The sequence below is a fragment of the Crinia signifera genome, chromosome 9 (assembly GCF_055691185.1).
Source record: "Crinia signifera chromosome 9, ASM5569118v1, whole genome shotgun sequence".
Classification (NCBI taxonomy): Eukaryota; Metazoa; Chordata; class Amphibia; order Anura; family Myobatrachidae; genus Crinia; species Crinia signifera.
This window is the reverse complement of record NC_139225.1, coordinates 133,008,332-133,026,956: the sequence shown is the minus strand read 5'-3', so window position 1 is coordinate 133,026,956 and position 18,625 is coordinate 133,008,332. Positions and strand designations below refer to the sequence as shown.

Here is an 18,625-nt window from a genome sequence, read left to right as displayed (position 1 = left end):
AGCCGCAACGCTCCCTGCACTTGTCGCACTTTGTCAGAGCTGTGTATACAACAAGGCGCGGATGTGTCCCTCATGCCGTAGAACACAAAATCATACAGAGTGACTGAGATCTTGCACTGACTGCAGGAATTCCAGATACAGGAAATATAAAGAACTTTATTACTCAAGTATTGAACACAGTTTGGGTTTGGGGGGGGGGGGGGGGGTGTGTAGGTGTGAGCAGCAGGGGGTGGCGTCCCATCGTTTGGTTCATCTTAGCGTACTACACGACTGCATCTGGGAGCTGCCTCGCTCAGCAGCGTTTTGGCTTTTCCCGTCATTTAGTGCTCGGCTAAGATGAAAGAAGCAAAGAGTCCTCTCCACCTGGGGAATGGAAACACAGGACGTTAGCATCATGGATGGGAACTGCGACAGGCTAGACGCCTACGTACATTGCATTAACAACTATGCTGGAAAACCACAAAATACATTTACTGTACAGGACCCATGTAGAAAGGGCCACAGGACAGCCTCCGCCTATTGGGATGAGTGATCAGGGACTGCAGTATTACTGGACAATAGTCCCAGCACAGCATCAATTACCAATAACCCACTGCAATCAGAACGCGGTGAGCGGATGGCCGCCATAGGACCATGAACAACCGCACGGTTACCTGCAGAAGGACCCACTTCAGTGCTTGAGGGAAGTTACAGCTCCCTTCCACAAGGCCACGGAAGGGCAGGCAGCAGTCCTCAGTTCAACGCTCTGCGAGACCAAGGGCTGTGACTGGTTGGAGCCCAGCAAGCAAGTAAACATCACCCTGCTGAGCAAACAACCCCCACCCCCCTCCGCAGCCGTGTGCATGGGAAAAATAAAATACATCACTCACCATTAAAGCACTTTGGCCCTTTTTCTGGTTCACTTGCAAAGGCAAATTCCTTCTCAAATGGACAAAACCATGTGCACTGCAGGGAGGGGGCTGGGGGAGATGTAACATGTGCAGAGAGATTTAGATTTGGGTGAGTTATTTTGTTTCTGTGCAGGGTAAATACTGGTTGCTTTATTTTTACACTGCAATGTAGATCTCACTTTGAAGTAAAAACCCACCCAAATCTAATTCTCTCTGCACAGGTTACATCTGCCCCAACTGCAGCGCACATGGTTTTGTCCATTTGAGAAGGAATTTGCCTTTGCGAGTGAAACAGAATAAGGGCCATGATGTACACATGCACATCGCCACCAGACGGTTCACCTGCATGCACTACTGCAGCTACACACCCAACACCAGCAACAGCAGTATCCCTCTCTAAGCAAATCACTGCTTCCGTATCACTCCGCTACACCACCCACGGACCAGCACACTCACCTTCACTGCTGACACAGGACATCGTCACATCCCGAATTCCATTATTTTCCTAGGGCAGCTTCTATTGCAGCCACAATTTTCTGCAGCTTCGCTTCTCGGTCCACATATCCGTCTCCATTCTGGTGGGTAAATAGAGAGTCGCTGTACTACTTAAATCAACCATGCACACATTTCAGTGATCAGGGCTTTGGTCATAGCTCTTCTAACTAATGTTTAATACGTCTGGGTTCCTGGTATTGCATCTACTATAGCAACTTTTTCCATTACAAAGAGTCTTGTTTGCATAGCAGAGCTATTGGGACACACAAGCAACTTCTGCTGATTAAAGCAGTAAACACTAACAACATTTAGCTGCAGTCACACAGAACGTAGGTACGCTGCATATCATTTTAATCATCAGAAGCTGTTTTTTTTTTCACCCTATTCTCTCCATAAATCAATAAAACACTTTATAATGGAAAGAGCCACACCCTGATACACTGGTGCTAGTCACACGGAGCTTACATGTTACATGTGTAACGCAGCTTGTATGCAGACACATCTGTCCCAAGGTCAAACTGTAGGTTACTTACAGAGTAAGGACAATGGAGCAGAGAACAGGAGACTGCAGCAACAGTGATGCACACACACTAGGAGAGTGACATAGCAACTAGAGGGTCACTACGGGACTAACAAAGATAATAAGGAACAGGCTCTCCGCTTAGGACCTGCGGCAGGTTTGTGTCAGCTGAATGACCTAGCTTATGAGTGTGCAATATTCAGCAACTACCGATGCACCCTGAGGGTGTGTCATATACCGGTGTTTCCATAGAGACCAGCACTACTCATTGTTCTGGAACAGTGTATTATGAGGTCAGAGCTGACTTACCTGCAGAGGTCTCAAAGCCCATACACACCAGGCGATTTTTTAGCTGAAAGCCACTCAAAACACCAAGTTTGGGCAGGGGGAAAGCGGCTCAGTGTGTATGCACTGAGAGGCTTTCCCCCAGCCATCATCGCTGTCCATACACGCTGGGCATAGTCGCCTTAAGACTCAAATGTCAGGATAGCTCTGGTTAAGCAGAAGAACTGATGGCAGATGCAAAGTCCTTCACACAGGTGGGTGCCAGCGGTGCTTTACTGCTGGCACCCACACATCGTGGGTGCTAAAAAGCACTTGTGATGTGCAGCTGATGGGTCCAATCCGACAGATTGAACCTGCTGCGGGACTGTCGGAATCAGGCACCTTAACACAAGAAATCTAGGTTAGACGTGCAGGCTACCTTCTGCTGCAGTGCACTGGTGCTAGGGGGAATGTACACATCCAGTGGCCCAAACTGTGGCAGACTTACACTGCAAAGTGGTAGTTTACAGTGAGCAACTTCTGGATCATTTCATAGTACATGAACTTCCTTTGCAATATGTGGTGGATTACTGCGCACTATTGTACATCAGCCAAGGGTGGATGAGAGAGATATAGATTATCTATCGTTATGGTTACAGAAGAACAATCTGATCTCATTACCTTCTTACTGTGCACAAGCTGCCCATTTACCGTCACTTCGAACCACCCAGTTGATCCTGGGGTACCTTCTCCATCCTGAAACAGACAAGACCCCGGTATAACATTTACCTTCAAGCCACCAACAGATAAGAGTTAAAGAGCAGGACGGAGGTGGGGTGGATGGGACACTTACAATTTTCAGCAGGCCGGGGAAGCATTGCTCCAGCTCCCTCTTCAACTGCTGAAACTAGAAGAGATTGACATAGGTGATATCATTCCAGCATCAGGGAGGAACATTAGAGACAAGTCTATCATGTATCATCCGCTTACAACACAAGTAGAATTGTGCAGGTGAGCGAGGGCCACAAATTAAACACTTCAGCCAGTTTGCATATGATCATTGTGGGATTTCCATAATGCAACAGCCAAACAAGTCTCACCTATTAAGTGTAATAGGATTTTAAGCCTACAGTAGGTAGACCACTAAATCAGTTTGAAAAGGCTTTTCTAGGTGTGCAATATGCAGGTGTGAGTGGGAAGTCCAACCACAAGCTGCAATTTCGGGATTACGGATATCCTTAAGAATGTTTAAGTGTTTAAGGATCAGTTTGTGGACTCCTGGGGAAAATAAACTGCTTTGCAGAGTACCCCGGGGGTTTAGTGTGGGGGTAAGAGCATTAGTAATTATTCAGTAATGCAGGTAACTAAAGAGAGAAGCTAGGGGGGTTATTCAGACCGGACCTCACTGTTGAGAGAAACTACGATCAGATAGTTGTCACCTAGACAGAACGAGAACCTGCTCAGTACGAATATGAGAATGACTACTGAAAATCACCCACTGCCAGCCATCTGCAAATCCTTACACAACTCCCTATCCAATGATTGTTCCGGCCTGTGCGGGTGTGTATTACTCCAACCCTTACACAACTCCCTATCCAATGATTGTTCCAGCCTGTGCGAGTGTGTATTACTCCGACCCTTACACAACTCCCTATCCAATGATTGTTTAGCCTGTGCGGGTGTGTATTACTCCGACCCTTACACAACTCCCTATCCAATGATTGTTCCAGCCTGTGCGGGTGTGTATTACTCCGAGCCTTACACAACTCCCTATCCAATGATTGTTCCAGCCTGTGCGAGTGTGTATTACTCAGACCCTTACACAACTCCCTATCCAATGATTGTTCCAGCCTGTGCGAGTGTGTATTACTCCGACACTTACACAACTCTGCGGCAGACGGGCTGATCAAGGCCTGGGGACATTTTCATTTTTCCAGACACTCACAGAAAACATCCGATCAGATCTGAAAACCCCATAGGTCTGCTGGCATAGACAGTTAAATGAATAAATAGAGAAGTAACTTACCTTGGGGCGGTACCCTCAAGCACCACTAGAAGGAAAAAAAAAATACAATACCAGATTAGGGACAGCAAATATAAAAGGTTTATTTCCAATGCAACACTCACAACAATCGGACAGATTTCAGTAGAGCAAAAAAGCAAGTAATATTGTGTCTGGACCAAACTGGTTCCGGTTGAGAGATCTATAGACAGTCAATAGAGCGACATGAAAAAGGTTGACACAAATTTCTCACAATGTCTCTTTGAGAACCCGTTTCTTTGCAGAATTAGCTACAGCTTGATTACACTGAAGGTAAATGTGCGGAGCTATAACCTATGATCATCAAGGTAGAACATTTGTAAGAAAGAGCTACAGTAGCTATGGACTACATTAACTACAGTATCAGATTCCCAGAAACCAACAAAGCCACTTCATATCAATTACCACTGATGAGATATGTAGCACGAATTCTAAACGATCAGATTCTAGGATTCTCATTAACAGGTACAACATCTGAAAACAGGGGTCAGGGTACTTTTTTTTTTTTACCTTTTACCCCATTTGAAAGGAAGGAAATCATATCATTGTAATAAACACTGGTCCCCCAGAAATGGAGGATATATCCTGCTAGTACAGTACACAGCCTGGCAGCTATTGATGATGAGGATTACCATGTATGGCTGTTTGTGGTATAGCCATTGATTATGTGACGTCCAGGCAACTATTAGTGTCAGTATTAAAAAATGATATAGTGACAGTCTGGAAATGTTTTCCCTAGACTAGAGATGGGTATACCTTGCCAGGAGCCTAGAACCAGGCAAATAAACTTAGATCCACAGCAGCAGTACAGAGAATTGGTCGACTCTACTGAAGAGGCGTGTGGACTTGGAGGCGGGGCATTGCACAGGGAAGCGTGTTATACACAAGGGCCTGATGCACTGCGTCAGGTCCTTTTACACTACAGTAGTGCGACATGCATGTAGAATATATGTATAGACACACAGTATATATAAATCATATGCATGCCCGGCTGTGTCTCAGCAGCGCGACTGTCCATTACCCCAGGAATTCCATTTTAACCCCATTTGAGGTAATTTACCCGTTTCCTGACCACTGGCTTAAAAAGAACACAGAAGTTAGGTTGCTAGATAGAAACCTGCCAATAACTCCCACCATACATTATAGTTGTGCTACTTCAACTACAGACACGCAGGGGTCTAGTTTTGACAGTGGCCTCAAATTGCCGCAATTGTGACTTGAATCATAGGGAGCAACAACACAGACACTAAAATCCCCATTGAACAGACATGGGGCCTTATTTTGGTTCATTCTTTCTGACAAAATCCTTCATAGATGGACAAAACCATGTGCACTGCAGGGGGGCAGATGTAACATGTGCAGAGAGAATTAGATTTGGGTGAGTAATTTTGTTTCTGTGCAGGGAAAATACTGACTGCTTTATTTTTACACTGCAATATAGATCTCACTTTGAAGTAAAACCCCACCCAAATCTAATTCTCTCTGCACATGTTACATCTGCCCCACCTGCAGTGCACATGGTTTTGCCCATCTAAGAAGGATTTTGTCAGAAAGAATGAACCAAAATAAGGCCCATGGGGAGAAGTGAGTTAGCTTCAAATATTTTTGGAGAAGCAACAGAGCTGAATACAGGGAAGCACAAAATAGGAGAGAAAAGTTCACTACTCTCCAAAAAACATGCACACTCACCGTTATTTACGGCGACATAGAAGCATTGAATACATGCCAGTGACAATCAAGTGTTACCAATAGATTACATTTTGTATCAAAATCAGATGTTTCCTACTCTACAGGGATCTACTCAGGAAAATATTATTTTAGGTATTATGTCATCAAACTGCTTTACTGAATTCATTTGCTAGTCTGAATAAATACCAGGGCCGGCTTCTGTTGTCTCCTAGTGTGCTGCAGTATGCCAGCTAAGGGTTGGCCATCGATGCTATCCCCATCGATGGTTGCATACTATACGATGTATTACCAATGCTGGTTTTACCTATTAATGGAAAATCACTTTTGACTGACTGATCCTTTGGCCAATCAGAACCTGAGGGCAGGGTAAAAAAAAAAAAAAAAAAAACACACACACACACACACACACACACACACACACACACTAGTCAGTTATGCTGAGCCATCGATGGAGGTAAATCATCTGGTTCTCCCCCATCTATGGAAAAACTATTCTTCATCAGTCATAAGACTTTGATGATTACGCATAAACGGGGTATGGTTAACTGTGTCGACTCATATTAGGTCAACATGTGTTGGGTTGACCATTGAAGGTCGACATGGCTTGGAATGTTGACATTTTCCCATATGTCGATATACAGGACCCGACATGGACACCAACACAGTGTACTACGCGTCGGACACCGCAGCACTTGGCACACTATTTTATTCTCCACCGTGTTGTATTACATGGTAGGGCGTGAAATTCCGCCTGTCGGCACAAGAAAACTGTGAAAAACTCATGTCAAATTTTTGACTGTAGATCTTCCCATTGTTCACCTAATACTTGTGTCTACTTGACAACCCTGATGACCTTAGCCACGTCACCCGATTTGTTGTGTCGACCTAAACACCATATACCAATCATTGATGGCCATACCTAATGCTGGCCAACAGAATGATACCCTCAGTATACAGCTGTCCCTCAGCTGCAGGCAGTCTTCCGGTATAGCACATGTGCTAGCAGGACTCACGTGCCTAATTAGCTGCAGCGCTGGTCTCCATAGTGTGTATGCAAGGTTACGTATGCCCAGTAAGAAGGTGCCAGTTAGGATCTGCACACCATTCTCATGGCAAACTCACACAAACTACGTTAGCAAGTCAATCTCAAACATTAAATTAAGTCTTTAAAAAATAAAATAAAGACACACGCAACACATTTAGCAATTTTAAATACCCTCATCCTATATGGGTGTGGTACAGGGGTCAGACAGTCAAGATCCAGACAGTCATTAGCACAACGTTGGGATCCTGACTGGCCGGACCCAGACAGCATGGCGAGTGCTACTAAGCCCCTTGCAGGCACGGTGGCTCGCTATGCGAGCCACCTGTTCTATTCTCCCTCTATGGGGGTCGTGGAACCCCAAGAGGAAAAACAGCAGGTGGCCGTCGGGAACCCGGCTGTCGGTGTTTTGACAGTTGGGATCCCGTCCGGCACCCATCCTATATGGCCCTGCTATCACAGCACTACTACTATCAGTAATACCCCTCGTGGACCCAGGGCAGTGGTGGTGTATAAGGTGTTAACCCGTGTCCCTTTACACGGGACGTCTACTCAGGTCCTGACCAGGGTGTAACACAGGCAGGACCTGGGTACAGGGTAGTGTAAATGGGTACATTTGACATCTGACCCAGCTCCCGTTTACAGCAATGGGGGAAGCCCAACCTCCGGAGCGCAGCGTCCTGCGGTCAACATGGAGGTTGGGCGGGGGGCGCATACAGCCTCCGCTGCTGATTGCTGTACTCTGCAGACAGTAGTGGAGGCAGGGAGGAGGTGAATGGATGCACATGTGCGGACGGGCTGGTATGCACAGGGGCTCAGCCCAGCAGCTTACCTTGGTGCTAGGCTTGCCCCCATCATGACTATCATCGGGCCCCGCCGTTTGGAGATGTGATCTCCAAGCGCTGCCCCAGTTTACACAGCAGGTAGGCACCGCAATGTAAACGGTGCAAATCCCGGATCCGAACCCATGTTCCAAATCTAGGTCGGATACGGGATTTTTGGTGTAAAAGGGTTATCAATTAATACAACTAACCATCTGTGCTCAAACATAGATATCCGTAAAACCTGGCCCGTTTTGGTGCATTGTGGAATCACTGGTATATACCTATATATCACAGATCAGGCATACAGCACACAGAGAGCAGATGATATGTCTCACCAGTACACAATATAGACCTCCACCATCTGTGCTCCAGGCATGGCTCTGACTGCACCTCGGTCTCCTACAAACACCTGAGAATCTGTCCCACGAGTAGAAGCTTGCAGCTGCAGTGTTACGTACACACAGCCGGTGTTGTACAACACATAAACGCCTGCTGTGCTGGCCACGCCCAATTGCCTGGTTCAACGTTCTGACTGTTCCAATAGGAGGGGGGGATATGGACTGTACCACTACTGCTTACTGTACCACTACTGCTTCTCGTCACAGAAGTACCGCAGCGGGCGTGTGTCGCCAGTCTACAGCACCTCATATAATATTATGCCACCAACTCGTCTATTAGTTCTGTAACGTTAATATAAATACTCATTAATATCCCTCCATATCTGTGGCGTGGAATCGCCCATATTCACTAAATAGTGTGTTTACAGGTTGGGGAGTTCCAAAGAATGACGGGGGCGGGCCTGGGGAATCCTCCAGGGTACTAACAGCCATTGCTGTATCATCGTGAGGCAGGGATCCTGTCACTGCCAAAGACCTGTTATGAAAGACTTCTATTTGGAAGCTGCTGTCTCCTTTATTAATGAGCTGCAGCTTACACTGGTCTGGTTTTATTTATTCATTATTCTCAGTTATTTATATAGCACACACATATTCCACAGCGCTGTACAGAGAATATTATTACCAGTTATTTATATAGCGCACACATATTCCGCTGCGCTGTACAGAGAATATTATCACCAGTTATTTATATAGCGCACACATATTCCGCAGCGCTGTACAGAGAATATTATTACCAGTTATTTATATAGCGCTCACATATTCCGCTGCGCTGTACAGAGAATATTATTACCAGTTATTTATATAGCGCTCACATATTCCGCTGCGCTGTACAGAGAATATTATCACCAGTTATTTATATAGCGCACACATATTCCGCAGCGCTGTACAGATAATATTTAAACACTCACATCAGTCCCTGCCCCAGTGGAGCTTACAATCTATATTCCCTACCACATGTACACGCACACACAGACATTGTAGGGTTAATTTTGTTGGGATCCAATTAACCTACCAGTATATTTTTGGATTGTGGGAGGAAACCGGAGTACCCGGAGTAAACCCACGCAAGTATGGGGAGAATATACAAACTCTGCACAGTTAGGGCCATGGTGGGAATCAATCCCATGACCTCAGTGCTGTCAGGCAGTAATGCTAACCATTACACTGTCGGGCATGAAATACTGCCTGTCAGCACATGTTGGCTCAAAAAAACAGTGAAAACCCCCATGTCGACCTAATGCTTGTGTCGACCTAATGACCTGTTAACCTAGACCCATGTAGACCTACAGTAGACACATGTCGACCTTGACCCATTTCGACCTAAACTCATGTCGACCTTGCTGCCTGTCGACCTAGTGGTGTCGACCTAGTTAGTGTAGACCTAATGACCGTATCCCGCATGGAGGAGTTCAAGCGTGATATGCATATGTTCTGATGGACTGATTATTGTGGATGTTCTGTGCATTTGGAAAGTTTATAAATCTTATATATAGATAGATGAGTAAAATGAGAAGCATTCTATCTGCATTCAGTAAACGTGAAAGGAGTGTATTAATATCTATACGGACCGCACCCCTGAGGCATGTGACATTATATATATATATACTTACATAGTGTTCCTGAAGGAAAGTTACAATGATCACTGTGTTGTTGATTTAGTGATTTGTGCTGGTTATGATATAACATGATTAATGGTATTAGGAAATGTTCAGCGGGCATTTCCTATCATGTGTTTTACAAACGGTACCATCTGTTTTTACTTACAGTAAGTCCAAATATTGGATGTTTGTCAGTAAATATAAATAATATACAATTGCTTTAAAATAAAAATTGATTTTGACAACTTTCGTTGAGACATTTTAATCTCTATTTCCCTTTAAATCATGCTCCCTCCAATCACGTTTCACACATGGGGTCTGATTCAGATCTGATCGCAGCTGTGCACATTTGCAGAGGTCTGCAATCAGATAGAGTGAAATTCCAACATTTGCGAGACTCATTTACCATCGAATGATTTCTTTTTAAAAGTCAGTGTAAACCAGTGGTGTCAAACTCATGTCCCTCCAGCTGTTATGGAACTACACATCCCAGCATGCCCTGCCACAGTTTTAGCAATCCATTTTATAAAAATACACAAAGAAAAGAAGACTTTTGTTGGGGGCACTAAATGGGTGAAAATGGATGTGTTGAAGTATCTGAAAATATAACCTTTAATTATTCAATTAGAAAAAAATCCTATGTTATCCATAAAGTATTAAACTTTACTGGGTGTAGGAACAAAAATGAGGGGGAGATACAAGTAGGGTATATTCACAAATACATATATCACAAGACAAAACTCACATACATTAAACCCACACTGAAAGTAATGGAACGAACCCTTAAGCCCCTTTCACATTGCAGTTTTAACACGGCATAGTGCTGATTTTTAACTGCTTTAAAACGGTACCAGCTGCAATATGAAAGTTCCACAATCAATTTACCGTTTACAAAATACCGGTATTTTGAAACGTGTTAAAAGCAGGATCCTACACGTTTCAGAGCCGTTTTTCCTGCAGTCTGAACAGCTCAGAAACGGTATTTCCTACAAATGATCATCACACTTGATCCCCGCCCACAAACAGGAAAGATTTTTTTTTTTAATGACATTGTATGGCTTTCTATGGGTGAAACGGGTTGAATCTGAAGGTACAAAAATGATATTGAAACTGCAATATACCTTTACAACATGCAATATGAAAGGGGTTTAACTGGCTTTTGACCCATTTAAAAAAAAACATTTACAAAAACGAGTTGAAAGCAGGTTTTTGCAATGTGAAACCAGCTTTAGTAATGGCAATTAGCTTAAATAATTAAGAGAACAATTTAACCTTATTAATAGCTTAGCTCAATCCAAAATATTGCGCAATATTCTTGAGGCAGTGTATCTCCAAACCAAAGTGCTCAATAGTGCGGGCATTCAATTTTTGATGATAATGCCATTTAATAGACACTTAACAAGCGTATGTGGCCCCCCCTCTCCCCACACCACACTAGCCAAACCCCGGCAGCTCAATCCTATAGCCGGAGTCTGCCGTACATCAGATACCACTGATGCAGCGTTTGCAGCGGTAGGACACGGACTGTCAGAGTGTAAGCCCCGCCAAGCACTCCAGTTATCTTGCTGGAAGTGCAGCCGTAATACAGAGCCGGGACCCGCTTGATACAGCCGCAGCACTGACAGCGGGACTTAGCCACACAGACCAACAGTGTGCACTTCTCCCCGCCAAGTGGCACCTGCAGAGGCTCCCCCAGGCACTTAGATTTGGCGAGTGTATCTCCAAAGGATCATAGAATCCAAGACCCAACCAGATTGAGGCAATATCGTAGCAATTTGCAGCAAGCTAACTCCAAAAAGGTATTTTTCAGAACCTCTCTCACTCCCGGGATCGGTGGTGGGTGCCTTGCAATGCTCTACAGCAGTGGTTCCCAACCCTGGTCCTCAAGTACCCCCAACAGTGCACGTTTTCCAGGTCACCCAGCAGGTGCACTCATTATTCAGACACATTTTAAAAGATCCACAGGTGGAGCTAATAATGTCACCTGTGATTCTGTGTGACCTGGAAAACATGCACTGTTGGGGGTACTTGAGGACCAGGGTTGGGAACCACTGCTCTACAGCATCAAGGTACAGTCCACATGTTAAACGCAGAGAAGCAGAAGGTTCAAACTATTTCTTTCTCTTCTCAGATTGACAGGTATTCAGCAAAAATCTCTCATCCCTCATCCGCTTTCTGAATGATGAGAGGACAGCAGAATTTTGAAAGTGAATAAATACCTTGGAGATCTCTGTGTTTTCAGATAAATTAGGAGTGTAACCTTGCAGAGAGGCTAAAAACTCTACACAGAATTATCCTATAGAGAATGTCAAAATGATTTACCCTAAACAGCACTAAGTCTAAGGGCAGTATTCAATGAGAATTTTCTCCTTGCATGGCGAGAGGTTTTTTTCTCTCGCCATGCACTCGCCGCGTTTTTATGGAGATTCTCCATGTTTGGAGATTCTCCGTCACGGGTCTTTAGACACTATTCAATGAGTTTGAAGAAACTCAGGGAGCCCGAGGTGTGCTCCCACCACCAGTGCTGTGCCTAAACACGTGCATAGGGGTCGTGCGATCGAATGGACCCTCTCCCAAAGGAGAAGGGCCCCGTTTTTCCCCTAACCCCTCTCAACCATAAGGCTGAGAAGGGGAAAATAGGGATCGGTGGGTCCTCTTCACCGGAGCTCAGAGAGACCCTCTTTCCTCAACCCTCGGAAGGGTCAGGATGGTGGGTCCTCCGCACCCGAAGTTTTGGAGAGACCCGCATTAGACTTCCGTCCGCCTTGCGGCTCGTGGTCGTCCTCGAGGGGACCCCAGGGATTGAGTACTGGCCTGGGCTTTTCGCTGTCTCCCTGGCCGGGGGGGACATGTTTCCCCCGGACCAGAGAGCAATCTACTCGGCCCCAGCTTTTCCCGTCTTCCTGAGAGTGGATACTAGACCGGGCTTTTCGAGTGACTCTCCCAAAGAGGCAAAGACCCCTGAACAAGAGCCCCATCTCAAAGCCTGATGCTTCTCCCCTCCCTACCAGTGGAAAGAATGGTATTCCCTCCCCCAGCAGGGCATCGATACTCAGTCATTCCTAGCACCCGCCCAGAACATGAGGTGGCTAATATCCTCAGCTCAGTAGCATGGTGATACGGTCCGGCTTTTCTCTATTCTCTGCCAGGGGGCCGTCCAGACCCAACTGATAAGAACAGATGAGTTTAAAAAACTCAGGAGCCCGAGGTGTGCTCCCTACCACCAGTGCTGTGCCTAAACACGTGCAAAGGGGGCCGTGCGATCAAATTGAGCCATCTCCCGAAGGAGACGGGCCCCGTTTTTCCCCTAACCCCTCTCAACCATAAGGCCGAAGAGGGGAAAATAGGGAACGGTGGGTCCTCTTCGCCGAAGAGGGAACGGTGGGTCCTCATTCCTCAACCCCCGGAAGGGTTAGGACGGTGGGTCCTCCGCACCCGAAGGTTTGGAGAGACCCTCAGTAGACTTCCCTCCACCTTGCGGCTCGGGGTCGTCCTCGGGGGACCGAAGCTCTCCCCAAAAGGCGAGAGCTTCGGCACATTGGGGAAATGGAAGGCCCGAAAGGGTCGACCACACTACCCAAAAAAAGTGACAAAACTACAAAAAACAAGGAACATGAAAAGTGACGAACATGAGAGGGGAAGAGAAATAAATAATAAAGATACCCTAGCCAGAAGGCCGGGGTGGGGGTGTGAAAAATTGTCCTACCCCATCCAAAAGGATGAGGTAAGGATGTGAAGCGCTACCTGAAGGGAAGTGCGCAGTGCAAGTGCTTACTAGTGCATGGTGATTTTGGGATCACCCGTACATGTTCGGCACCCCCGAGTTTCCCCGGGGGGCACAGTGCAGCCTCGGACTCCAAGCAACCGACCGATCAGCGTCCGACCAAGGTTTCTCTGCTCCCATCATAGGGCACTTTCCAGCCCCTGGCATGGGAATGGGTACTCCACTGGGCTTTTCGACTGACCCCCTTAGGGGCTGCGACCCCCTGGGAAGAGCAATCTACTCAGTCTCAGTGTTTCTCCGATCCCAAGGTTAAGGTACTAAGCTGGGCCTTTCGCGGTCTCCCCATCAGAGGCTACGAACCTCTGGAACAGGAGCCATCTACTGTCCCAGCCTTTCTCCGCTCCTTGGGAATGGATACTAGACTGAGCCTTTCGCTGTCTTATCCTTCGGGGGCTACGAACCCCATCAAGAGAGCCAGACTTTTCACCACTCCCAGGCAAAAAAGAGGGGTCCCACACCCTCCGCCCATCAGAGCCAGGGCTGCCAAGAGAAATCCTGGGCCCCGGTACAACAGTTCCACGGGGCCCCCCTGGAGTGGCGAGCTACAGAAAAGAGGTGTGGCCATTAAAAGGATATAGGGGTGTGTACCACACCATATACCCTTTATGCAACACAATAGTAGACTCCTTATACTTGCCCCTTACACATTATGCTACACAGAATGAGCCAAAATTCACATGGAATGTCGTAAAATTCACATTATGCCACATGGAATGACACAAAATTCAAATTATTCCACATTGATTGTGCCAAAATTCACATTATGCTACACAGATTGTGGCAAAATTCAGCGACAGTGAGAGGAATGGTGGGGATGCAGGGAGAGAGATGGCGGGGACAATGGTGCATAGAGCGGGATGGCGGGATGCAGGGACAGAGACGGTAGAGACAAAGGGCCAGAGGGTGGGGACAGAGATGGTGGGGACGCAGGTACAGAGACAAATTAGGTCTAGAAGGTCTTTTCTATGTAAGGGATGGCAACAGAAATCTTGGGGCCGGTACACCAATATCACTGGGATTGAAAAATGCTCAATCCCGGGATTGGCATCCCTAAAAGAAAATTGCCCCCTGTGCCCCCACACTGACTTACTTTTTCTGAACTGCGGAGGGGGGCAGGCGGCCGCAGTGCAGAGGCAGGCGTCGGGTAGACATGTGCGACGTGGGAGGCCCGGCGGTAAGCAGGTTCCGGCGTAGGGTATGATGTGGGAGGATGTGGGAGGCCCGGCGGCGAGCAGGTTCCGGCGTCGGGTATGATGTGGGAGGATGTGGGAGGCCCGGCGGCAAGCAGGTTCCGGCGCTGGTGGTCAGCGCTGCGGCCTGCGCAGTGTGACCTATGATCGAGACCCGCAGCGCAGGCCGAACGCCGGGTTGGGAACAGCCGGGCAGTGTCTGAGCGAGCGATACATTATGCCACACACCGCCATTTCTCTGAAACATGATGCAGCTCACCACAATGCCTATGATACTATGCTGCACACTGTAATGCCCCTGACACATTATGCCACACATTGCAATGCCCCTCACACCTAATGCATACCTCCCAACTTTGGCAGTGGAGAAAGGAATATATTTGCGTGCCAGAGGCAACATTTTTGGGCGCCGTTTTGTCGCTGTGAGGGCATGGCCAGTGCTGTGTGAACTGCTGGCCATGCCCTCAGCCTCCCTGCCTGCCTGCCTCATTAGACGCATGCAGTGTCTAATTCCCGCAGGACCGTCCCCAAAAAATAGGATGTCACACAAAAGTCGATACACACTGACTATGCCACACCACATTGCCCCCCACAGTAAGGCTTCTAATAAATTATAACTTACCTGCTTGTTGCCAAGGGGGTTAATGGTCGTTGCCAAGGGGGTTAATGTCCGTTGCTAAGGTGGGTAATGTCCGTTGCCAAGGGGGGTTAATGTCCGTTGCCAGGGGTTCTTGCTCGTTGCCAGGGAGGGGGTTAATGTGCGTTGCCAGGGGTTCTTGCTCGTTGCCAAGGGGGGGTTAATGTGCGTTGCCAGGGGTTCTTGCTCGTTGCCAAGGGGAGGTTAATGTGCATTGCCAGGGGTTCTTGCTCGTTGCCAAGGGATTAATATGCATTGCCAGGGGTTATTGCTTGTTGCCAATGGGTTTATATTTGTTCCCAGGGGTTAATGCTCATTGCCAAGGGGGGTTAATGTCCGTTTCCAGGGGTTCTTGCTCATTGCCACGGGGGGTTTATTGTCCATTGCCAGGGGTTCTTGCTCATTGCCAAGGGGTTAATATGCGTTGCCAGGGGTTATTGGATGTTGACAAGGGGTTAATATTTTTTGCCATGGGTTAATACTTGTTGCCAAGGGGGATTTCCGTTGCCAGGGGTTCTAGCTCGTTGCCAAGGGGTTAATATGTGCCCGTGTGTCCGGCCACCCGCCCATCAGCTGCAGCTGCCCCTGCTTTACCCTGCCTTCCCCTGCGCACAGAGAGACAGACGCTAGAAGTCATGTTTCACTTCCAGCGTCTCTGACAGGGAGCACAGCCCGGCAGCGTGACCAGGAAGTGCAGAGCTGTGCTTCCTGTCAGACGCTAGAGGTGAACTATGACTACTAGCGTCTGTCTCTCCGTGTGCAGGGGAAGGAATAGACAGGGGAAGGCAGGGGCAGCCGACGGGCGGGTGGCCGGACACATGGGCGGGCGGGTGGCCGGACACATGGGCGTGCGGGTCCTTGTCATCCCGGCGCACCCGCAGCCCAATAAATATTTTTTTTTAAAGTGTGTGTCCGCCGGACCCGGGCCCCCCTGGCAGGCCCGGGCCCAGGTAAAATGTACCCGCCCCCCCTGCCTCTCGGCGGCCCTGATCAGAGCAGCTACTCAGTCCAGCCTTTCTCTGGCCCTTATTCTGATCTGTGCGGCCGGAGCCGCATACGTTGCTCCGGCCGCACAAACCAATCCCCGCCTACAATACGGATCGCCACGGCCGTCCGTACGCGGACGGCTGGCGATCCGCATGAAAATGGTGGGGCGTACGCCTCCACCATGGTGGGAGCTGCCCCCTGCATTCGATGGTCGGCGACCATCGAATGCAGGGCCGCACGCTCCACCAGCTCCCGCAAGCTTAGACCACACGGACAATCGTCCGTGTGAAAGCTTGTATGGGGGCGGAGAGCTGACATCCGGCGATGTCAGCTTTCTGCCCCCATCACTGGCGTCATAGCCTCATTACCATGCATACGCCCCGCGTTTGCATGGGAACGCCCATGAAACGCTGGGCGTATGCATAGGGTAATGAGGCTATTAAGCCCCTCACGCCCCTATACGCCCCCTTTGCGGCGTATACATTTTTTGTGCGGCGATTTCGCCTGCACATGCGCAGAGTGAAAACATCGGCGGTACGGCCGCACGCGGGCCGTACCGCCGAGATCAGAATAAGGGCCTCTATTCTCTTTTTGAGGGGAGAGGGAAGGGGTTTTGGGGGGTCCGCACACAGATTAATTGTACCCTTAATTCGTTTGTATAGGGTTTTATTTTATTGGAAGAAAAGAGCCGCCGTGTTATTCAGATATTTAAAAAAAAAAAAAAGGAGAATATTAATGATAAACGGTGACCTTGAACAAAGACATATGTAGAGAGAGTGGTGGAATACAGCTTAACTAAAGCAGGATACAACCTGTAATTAAAAAACAACAGCTACAAATTATTCACAGGGTAACATAACCCAGGAGAGTCACATTCATAAGAACCAGAGTGACCAGGTGTATGTAACATGATGTATTAACAACCTATACAAGAAAATTACTTAAATAAATTTACTGACCACCAGATGGCAGAGGACTCTTGAAAAAGGTTACTAACATGTTATACCACCAAATATAACTGTATCCGACCACCCACCCTCTACCCAAGGCCAGATAAGAGAAAGGTGTCGAAGTGCACACAGCACAAACAAAAGGTATAATTAAGATACCAAGTGACACCACCGTGATATAAGTGTGAAAAAGAGAGACACACAAAAGTGAAAAACAAAACATAGGTATATCTGATGCCAACACTCCAATAACAACAATAAACCATCCTATACCCAAATTCCAGTGTCCGATAGAAAAAAGCATAATAACTGCCAACTAATAAAAGAAGATATCACCCCTACAGCAACAACTAGAACATAATGGGCCTTATTTTGGTTCATTCTTTCTGACAAAATCCTTCTTAGATGGGCAAAACCATGTGCACTGCAGGTGGGCCAGGTGTTACTTGTGCAGAGATAATTAGATTTGGGTGGGGTTTTACTTCAAAGTGAGATCTATATTGCAGTGTAAAAATAAAGCAGTCAGTATTTTCCCTGCACAGAAACAAAATTACTCACCCAAATCTAATTCTCTCTGCACATGTTACATCTGCCCCCCTGCAGTGCACATGGTTTTGTCCATCTAAGAAGGATTTTGTCAGAAAGAATGAACCAAAATAAGGCCCATAGTAACAAGTCTAGCGAACACTTTTAATCTTTAACCACACACTATTTCATTTCAATAGTGCGTAAGCACTTCACCCTATATGTATGTGTGACCTGTATGTCAAATTTTAACTTCTTACCAATTTCACATATAAGCGGAGTGGACCCAGACCCGTAGTTCCGTATATAAGAACACGGATACTTGGCTCCCCTCTAAACATTTTAAGAATACCAATAATAAAGGTTAAGTTTTAAATGATTACATAAATCATCCCCTTTGGTGTGCATCCACCGCGCAATTTTCTTTTCTCTTTCCTTCAAACCAGTCTTTCTCTATTCTCTGCCAGAGGCCAGTCCATACTCACTGATAAGAACAGATACTACACTTGATCTTAGCCAAAAGGCAGAGAAGACACTATTCAATGTCACAGGGGCTCTTTGCCCCTTGCGGCGAATCTTAACCCCTGCAGCGGACGAGCATCAGCTGCAGGGAGCCATGGAACGGTGGCAGGCAGGGAGATTGAAGTCTCCCTGCCTGCCCCAGAACGTATGTGGAGGGGAGGAGGGCTCCCTGGGACCCAGGCAGCACAAGCTGCCCCCCCCCCCAACCCTAGAGCCAGCAGGGGACCGGGTATATTAACTGCTCCCGATCGTGCATATGTAATGATCGG

The 18,625-nt window shown here is 47.3% G+C and overlaps 1 protein-coding gene and 1 non-coding gene across 2 annotated transcripts; both read right to left on the bottom strand.

Annotated features, from left to right (window-relative positions):
* Positions 1-206: 206 nt before the first annotated feature.
* On the bottom strand, positions 207-8,270 carry SELENOW (selenoprotein W). The gene is made up of 6 exons (XM_083159847.1): positions 8,101-8,270; positions 4,196-4,220; positions 3,023-3,076; positions 2,851-2,925; positions 1,347-1,465; positions 207-363 (listed from the first exon to the last, which is right to left on the bottom strand). The coding sequence occupies exons 1-5, from the start codon at positions 8,139-8,141 to the stop codon at positions 1,388-1,390; spliced, it is 273 nt and encodes a 90-aa protein (XP_083015973.1). The 5' UTR covers positions 8,142-8,270; the 3' UTR covers positions 207-363; positions 1,347-1,387.
* Positions 8,271-18,177: 9,907 nt separating this feature from the next.
* On the bottom strand, positions 18,178-18,370 carry LOC146039989 (U2 spliceosomal RNA). Its single transcript, XR_014463180.1, has one exon. It is a non-coding gene; the product is annotated as a U2 spliceosomal RNA (small nuclear RNA).
* Positions 18,371-18,625: the final 255 nt, after the last annotated feature.